Source organism: Aristolochia californica, unplaced genomic scaffold (genome assembly GCF_029961685.1).
Source record: "Aristolochia californica isolate CCGP_79_NKW_82.1479 unplaced genomic scaffold, dmAriCali1.0.hap1 SCAF_8, whole genome shotgun sequence".
NCBI classification, from domain to species: Eukaryota; Viridiplantae; Streptophyta; class Magnoliopsida; order Piperales; family Aristolochiaceae; genus Aristolochia; species Aristolochia californica.
In genome coordinates, this window is record NW_027182279.1 from 40,480,376 (window position 1) to 40,489,100 (window position 8,725).

An 8,725-nucleotide genomic window follows, 5' to 3' on the forward strand; every position below is an offset into this window, starting at 1 on the left:
AAGTAACAAGTAAAAATCACAGCCTACCACCCAAAATAAGCAAAAGAAAGGAAACCAAAAATAATAAATTAACGACAATAAAGCCCAGAACCATTCAACTAGTCATCTAATCAATTGTATAGAGAATACAATGAAATTTTGAAATGAAAGTTAAGAGTATGCAGTATAACTCCATTAACCACAGTGAAACCTCTATCCAAGATCAAGACAGCTTGGGCAGTTAAAACTTTTTTTGTTTTTTTTAAATTCAGTAACATTTCCTGTTTCACTCTGTCCCTGACAAATTATTCTGATGTATAGCAGCCACCCGCAAGCACCCTTATTGCTCTTAAAACTACTATGGTGCCCCTACCTATATTACACCTGCTCACAAACAAGTAAACATTTAAGCAGGATTTCACATCATATTTGAAAATAAAAAAGCTGAAGACGTGTCCACGTTTATCCGATAACAAGACTCACATCTCTCACTTCCTAAATGCCCTCGGCAAAAAGAAACCAAATGGTCCTTGCAATTTTCAATCATGAGTCCGCAGAAGCAAACAATTAAATACCAACTAAAAGAAGCATATGGTACACCTATGAACATGTAAATAGATAACAAATGAATGAAACAACAACAACAACAAACAAAAAAAAAAAAATTGTCATACACTTTAAAAAGGAAATGGGATAAAATAAGTTAAAAAGAAAAAGAAAAAGAAAAGAGGATGATCCGAGAAGGGTTTGAGCGCAGCCATCAGAAGAAAGAAGAAACAAAAGAGAGAGAGAGAGAGAAGCGGGAAAGAGGAAGAATGGAAAAGGGGGAACGACAGGAAGCGAAGATGAAGAAGACCCAAAGAGAAGGGATTTACCTGTTTTAGCGGGACGGAGGAGGACGTCAGATCGGTGAGGGTTCGAGCGTAGGTGACCGGCGATCGATCGGGTCTCCCCGTTGTCGCCTCTAGTCTGGGCCGGCGAAGAAGGCGCGGAGATGTCTAGATTTGTCTCAAGAAAAAAATAATAAACGAAGGCGACGAAAGGCGAGGGCCCGAGCGGGCATCGCGAGTTGCGACACTATTCTTGTTTTTTCTAGGTAATGGCAGTTTCGTAATAATTCAAAAAACCTTATTTTTATCACGTTTCACCACCCCATGGAATTAAGTTGAGGGTGTGGTCTTGCCTACACAAGGCCTGACCAAATATGACAACTAGATTTGATGGCTTACATTATTCCCATGTAAAATGCTTATTAATAGGCTAATTTCAATTAAAAGCTAAAAAAGGACACTCCTTCCAATATGATCTCTAAGTGTAACAGAAGTTCAATATATATAAATTCAATTGATTTCAAAATCCAAGCACAATTTGCAAACCCAGATAAAGATTTCAAAGTATAAAATCAATTAAAGGAACTCTCACACCTCTATCCTTCATTAACACTTGTCATATTTTTTATTTGCATCATCGTTTCTTCCATGCCACACAACTAATCCACTCGAGCACAAAGACTAGCCCAATTGTCTGGAGAAAATTCCTACAAAGTGGCCACTTCCTCTTGTTCTCATTCCATAGATTTCGTGTTCACCGTGGCTGATTGCTCTCAATGAGTCCAAGACTAATGCTTTGATACCTTTGATATGAACTTCTTGCATAACTGTAGTGATTGAATTGAAAAGAGACGAAGAGGGTTAAAATTCTTCTCCTCTCTCTCTTGAATTGTATTCTTTTTATTGTGTTGGCAAAAAAGAATTATAGAAATTGCATCAATTACCACTAAAAATAGAAATTACATTATTCACATAACTTAAACTGAAAACACATCTATCATTGAGAATGACCAAGACCATAACACAATCAAATAGATAATACTAAATTTACGGCTCAAGAGTAGTTATTAGATGTTTGCAAAAGATTTTACAATGTACAAACATCTAGTCCAACACAAACTAAAAGTTGAAGAAATCGATTATCTAAATAGACTTCCTAGACAATGGAATATGATTTAGCGATCACTAGGATTAGTTCCAAGATGAATCTAAGCTAAGATAAATAAAAAAATTTAAATATAAGTTCTTATGTACTTAGCTTTTCAAAAGACTAATGGATTGAACTAGTAAACCCCAAAATCGACCTTCCAAGATAATTTCAAATTATTGAGTACTATGGAAAAGGGTAGTAGTCTCAATGGCAAGCGTTTTTCATGAAATGAGATAGAAAATCAACTTAAAAATGAAATTCTAACATCTTGAAATAGAGATGCAAGGTTTTGATAGGGACTTTTTGTTCCCTAGTAAAATCCACCAAATGCGTGATTAAATCTTATAAATAATACTTAAAGTATTTTTCTTGAGTTATTGATCGCATTAGTAGTAGGTCACTTGCAAAATTTAGAAACATATAGAGTTTGTGTCAAATTCTATAAGTCGAGTCCACATGTGTTGTCCAAAATTGTTCAAACGGTCACTTGAACAATCTTCATTAAATATGTGTCAACGACTTCTATTCTCCATTGTTTTAACAATAGAAGGCCTGTTTGAACGGTTACCCTTTTGCCAACATTTTTAGGTGATTTTATTAAAATTTAAGCTTCCAACTTATGCACCATTCGAGCATTGATCTACCATTCAAATGTTTTGAATGGTAAAAGCTTGAAATGACTTTGAAACTCTACCTAAAACATCTCCGTGCATCAAATTAGTTTTCAAATGTTTATTATCATCAAAACTCGAATGAATAGGATCTTGAGACCAATGTCCTCCCAACACATTGTAGCATTTTATATGGGTTTAATTCATGTAAATGAGTTCCACTCATCTTCAATGATGAGTAGCATCTTGATGATATGTAACATATATCATCTAAAATATTTTAGGGGTGTTGTGTACAATTTTACCTCCTAAGTTGTCTCAGAGAAGAAAATATATATTATTCAAGATACATATTTAAGATGTTATGTGGTGTAATATGTTACATGGCTTGTTATAAAATGTGTTATAGGGTCCTATTATGGGGTATTATGTGAAAAAGGGGAGGAGAGAGATAGGAGAAACATCTAAGAGAGAAAGAGAAAAAGTCCTTTTTTTTTACATAGGGGACAACTTTAAGTATAAAATATACAAAAATTAACATTTAAAAAAAGGATTAGGGGAGACCCTGGTGTTTCGACAACTTAGCAACTTGGCCAAGTTGACTTGGATGCAAGACGGGGTGGGTCGGATTCAGGTTGGATTCGCTCCTTTTTTATTTAGAATGAGTTGAACTTAATTTGTCCCGAGTCTAACTCTTAGACTTCCAAAAAATCTAAGAAATCCAAAAACACAAAAAACAAATCATCGTTTGTGTACTTCTAACACTCTTTTTTATTAATCTACATTGTAGGAAATCTAATTTTTTTATGTTAAATTGGGTGAGGATGTCAATTACATTGAGTTTTTCAAATTTAATTTTCAAATAGTTAGGTCAAGATGAAGACTGAATTGATATTAGAGAATTCATTTGATATCTTATCTTAGTTATTAAGCCAAAGGATGGCTGCCAATTTCACTAGAATTGGACAAAAGTAGGCTTAAGGAACGATTTTCAAATAGTTAGGTCAAGATGAAGACTGAATTCGTATATACTTTTCTCATTCAATCACCCACATGCTGCATGTGGGATAAGTCTCAAAGAAGATAATCCAGAGGGTACCCTGTTTTCTTACTTGGTGTATAAATATGAGTAATTGAGGCATATCTCTGCAAGGTCAGTCCTCTTGTGGAAACTCTCTATAGTGGATGTATCAGTTTCTGGAGCGGTCAGATAATTTTCTTCTTCAGGTACAGCATTCTTTGATTCAGTTTAGTCCTGTGTTTTGCTTCTCCTGCTTTCTCTTTCTACTGATCATTCATGCTCAGTAATGTAGAAGAATACTGGAGTCTTTGTCAAGCAGACACAATTCACATGCTTAGTTCTTTTTACCGTAACTTGATTTCTTCACATGGAAATGTCATTTCAAGATTGGAGAAATCAATCTAACTGCACTTGGTATCGTATTGTTTCAGTCAATTGCAGAGTAACTGTTGAGTGGTAGTAGGAGGGGAAGGGAGATATGGCAGAAGATACAAGCGATCTGTTCACTCACTTACTGGATGTGAAAAATGTGGAGGAGGAAGAAGGGAAGGCAGAAGAAAGAGGAGATGTTCGAACCCGCAGTGTGGAAATAAGCAGTTTTGAAGAGAAGGTAGAAGAAACAAGAGACCTTGGCAAAAACTTGAAAGAATATGATGAGGGGCTTTTGAAGGATGTCAAATCTGCAATTGTGCCTTTTGTTGAGGAGTCTCCTGCAATTAGCATCCACATAGTTCCAGAGACCATTCGCAGAGTCCAAGAAGATGCTTACGTCCCTCGCCACCTGTGGCTGGCAATCCATTATTCATTTGATCAATTCTACCCAAGAGAAAATTTGAAGAATCAACATGCGATGCGGCATGTGCATTCGATTCTCTCTCGAAATCCAACCAAGAGTTTGGAGGATTACCTACAGGCAATGTCTGCATTCAAAGACCAGATTAAGAAGTGCCACTATGTCACCCTTGATGTAGACTTGAAGCACTTGCTTTTTCTCTTGTTCAGCGGCTTCTTTGTCATAGATGTTCTTCTCATGTTCTATGAAGAGAGATTGAAGGCCAAGGTGGATACTCTGTGTGTCTCTAACATTCAAGACCTGTGGATGGACATGCTCCTTCTCCCTAACCAGGTTCCATTCTTTGCACTCCAGTTGATATTTGACATGGCCGTTGTTGATAAATCCAAATACCCTTCTTTGGTAGAGCTCTGCCTTCAATTTTTCGGTCAATTTCTGACGATAAACAAGAACCAGCATCCATTAGAGTTCAGATCTGTGCATCATCTGCTTCACTTGGTTCATTACCATCTTCTCCCATCTACACCTCAAAACCCTTTAAGCTGCAGGTCTTACAACCCACTAAAAATCATTCTCTCCAAGATGAAAAATAGTTTCCCTTCTCAATCTTCTGAGCTTCCCATATCAAACAATAGCAAAAGACAGTTACCTACGACACTCACTCTGAAACCCATATCTTCTGCAAGAAGACTCACAGAAGCTGGAATTAAGTTCAGAAGGAAAGAGGGTCATGGGTTCACGGACATAACCTTCAAAAAGGGTGTTCTAGAGATCCCATACATACAAATTGATGAAAACACCAAGAAACTCCTCCGAAACCTCGCAGCTTGGGAGCAATGTCATGCTTCCGCCGGCACATATTTTTCTAGCTACTCAATCTTCATGAACTTGATAGTTAACACAGAAAAGGATGTTGACATTCTCAGCAAGGGTGGGATTATCCGTCATACATTAGGTACTGATGAAGAGGTTGCATCAGTCTTCAACAATTTGAGTAGCCACCTCGTCTGCCGTTGGGAAGAGAGTTTTCTTCCACAGTTGTCCCTAGATGTGAACAAATACTGTGAAAATAAAATTAACATTTGGTGGGCAAAGTTGATGAACGATTACTTCAATAGCCCTTGGGCAGGCATTTCCCTGGTGGCTGGAATCTTGCTCCTCATTCTCAATACGATCCAGTCTATTTTTTTTATCTACAGCTTTTTGGAGTCTCCATAGTCACTCTTGTTTTAGGCACTTAGTTAAAGCTGTGGACTTATAGCTATTGTTTCTGCAATCTATATCCTGTTATTGTATTCTTGACTGTAATCTGTATGCACTTAAAGACTTCCAATGTATTTATGGAGGGCTTAGAGCTCTGATAATGAAAACCCATTAAAATACTTAAGTTACTGTAATTTCAGGCCTGGAGTGATTCAGAGACTATGTTAATGGCTTCCGGATACAATGTTCTGGCCTCATTGTCCGTGTTACCAGAGGCCCCAAGTTGTTGGAAAGAAAATGAAAGGAAAGAAAAAAGTTATAGATGTATAAGAGGCAGAATAGAGGAGGATGCACATGATATTGGATTAACATAATCTTCCCTTTGGTTATTGGATAAGATCCCGATTGTATTATTATATAAAGGTTCGGATTGTAATATATATAAATACCACGCTTAATCCATTCAAAGTTTGTGGTTCAGAGAGACTCCCAGATAATTACCACGCTTAGTCTGCAAGACTCAGACTCCCAAATTGCATAAGCTAGACATGAAATACCAGAATCAGAAGCATGCTTCGTTGCCTGCCTCAAAAAGATAATGCTCCTCAACTGAAAACATACAGAAAGAGTTAACTTGCCTAAGGCAAGGTGAATCCATACTTCCAGAGAGACTGATAGGGTGAAACCAGAGAGAGAAATGAGAAAGGAAAATAGGAAAGAGACCGCCGCATCTGGTAGAGTGGAGAGCTGCAGAAAAGTTGGCCACAGCTTTCTAAAGGCTGAAGCCACAGAAAAAAAATTGTTTCTTGTAAAGCAGAGCAGAGTACGGAGTGTTGGGCAGCCACAAGAAAAAGGTTATTTTGTACAGCTTGCAGCAAAGTGAAGTCAGAAACCAGACTTCGCAGGTAGAGTTGCAGCTAGGAAAAACAAGAAGGGTAAAGTAATTTGTTTCTGGGTGAAATAAAGAAGGGCAGAAGGCTGTGAAGTAGGCAGTTGGACCTCAGTGATGATCTTGCAACTTGAGCTCAAGAGATGTTTTAATTGTTTATTCCTAACGGAAATTCTCTTCGGTGGTTCTATCAGTTGCTAGAAAATAAAGATAAACCACCATGATCTTCTTTTTCAGGTACTGTATTCTTTATCTCCCATTTCAGATACTTCTACCTCACCATGCAATCATCAACAGACACTAGAGACGTATGGAGGTGACCATACGAAAAAGAGGCTTTAATAGACAAAGTTGAACTCTAGACTCATGGTGGAGCCAAGGTCAAGCTCAATTCGTCTCCACCCCTAAAGTTAACCATGTTTATCACGAAAAAGGAAGTGGGAGTTAGCTGTTTGACTGTGACCTCAAAATGAAAAGAACCTGACTAGAACCTAAGCCAAAGGAATTTCATATTGACCATAAAAGCATTCGCATTGATCGTAAACTGGTACACTTCCATCCTACCCTATAAAGCAGTCACCATGAATGGGTGGAGATAACAAGTCCTTAGCTACTAATGCCAAAGCAGATATCTCTTTATGGTGATTTGCTGCTGTGTACAAATATGCAGAGGGATTTTATGGTGAACTCTAATGGAAACACCTTGTTAGTACTTTTCTTTGTAGTGAAGGTAGTCTTGGCTTCAAATTGGATGTGATCCACCTTTAGCTACTACTAAGGGATGCTTGGGCACCCATTACAGCAACATTATCTCCCATTTCAGGTACTTCTACCCCACCATGCAAGCATCAACCGACACTACAGACGCATGGAGGTGACAAGTCTTTCTTAGTTATTAAATCTCAAAGCAGATATCCCATTCTCTTCCTCGTGCATCACGTCTTCCTTCACAGTAGGACCAGTCATTTAAATGATCCAGAAGGTTGGCCAACCATAAATTATCTCAAGAAGCACCGTTGTTCAACTTGGTGGCTACCCTTTTGTCAATCAATTTCTCCGAACGAAGGTAATATCAAGAGATCAATTTTTTAGTTTTTTTTATGCCCCCGATTTCCTCCCGTTAGACATATATAGACTCTTAAGTTATAAGTTATAGGAAATTATAATAATACCCTCCCCTTATCATAATTCATAAATACAAATACATTTCAACTTGAATACGATAACATCCCCTCTCAAATTGATGTTGGTAAGTCAACCAACAATAATTTGCCAACCAAAAATTGATGCTACTGTCGAGTCATTGCTTTGGTGAAGACATCGACCATTTGGAGATCCGAAGAAATATAAGGAAGTGTGATTCTCCTCAAGAGCTCGAAGTTCTATTTACATTGCATTCTGCCAACACTCATGTTCTATGGTCTGTTTGTAGCAAGTGGGAATGGAAATAGAGGATAAAGTAGCTACAGGAGAGACAGTGGAGGAGAAACCATACCAATGAGGATGCCGAGAAGGGCGAGTAGACCGGCGAAGAGAGGAGTAGGAGTAGGCACCAGGACAAGATCGTGAGGGGGCACAGAGGAAGTGGAACCAAACTCATGTCTACTACGTTTTCCATACACAAAACCAGGTTTGAACCTTTCCACAATTGTCGGATAATCATAAAAGCTAGGCAGAAGGGATAAAAATACATATGGCAACTCAACATAAGATGGAAAAAAATATTGATTTTCAAAGAAAACCATATTCCGAGAAACATGTATACGACGAGCATGTGGATCATAACAAAAATAACCGTTTTGAGGTATAGCATTACCAAGAAAAGCACACTTAACTGATTGGGTTGTAAGTTTATGTCGTTCATGAGCAGGGATATGCACAAAACAAACACAACCAAATGTTTGAAGATCAGAATATAAAAGAGAATGGCCAAACAACTTAAAGAAGGGAGAAACATGATATAATGTAAGAGAAGGTAAGCGATTGATCAAATGAACCGAAGTAGAAATCGCTTCGCACCAAAAATGAGAAGGAACAGATGATTCACGTAAAAGGGTTCTGACCACACCAAGAAGGTGACAATTTTTCTGCTCAGCAACACCATTTTTTTGCGGTGTCGAAGGACAAGAGCACTGGGAGACAATCCCTTTGCTTTGAATAAAGTCCTGAAACTCATTAGACATGTATTCGCCGCCAAATTCAGAACGCAAGACCTTGATGCTGGCAGAGAATTGAGTCTCAAGAAGTGC

At 37.9% G+C, this 8,725-nt stretch overlaps 1 protein-coding gene across 1 annotated transcript; it reads left to right on the forward strand.

Annotated features, from left to right (window-relative positions):
• The first annotated feature begins 3,727 nt into the window (after positions 1 to 3,727).
• On the forward strand, positions 3,728 to 5,889 carry LOC137939049 (UPF0481 protein At3g47200-like). Its single transcript, XM_068784219.1, has 2 exons — positions 3,728 to 3,797; positions 4,023 to 5,889. Exon 2 carries the CDS (start codon positions 4,070 to 4,072, stop codon positions 5,600 to 5,602), a length of 1,533 nt encoding a protein of 510 aa, XP_068640320.1. The 5' UTR covers positions 3,728 to 3,797; positions 4,023 to 4,069; the 3' UTR covers positions 5,603 to 5,889.
• Positions 5,890 to 8,725: the final 2,836 nt, after the last annotated feature.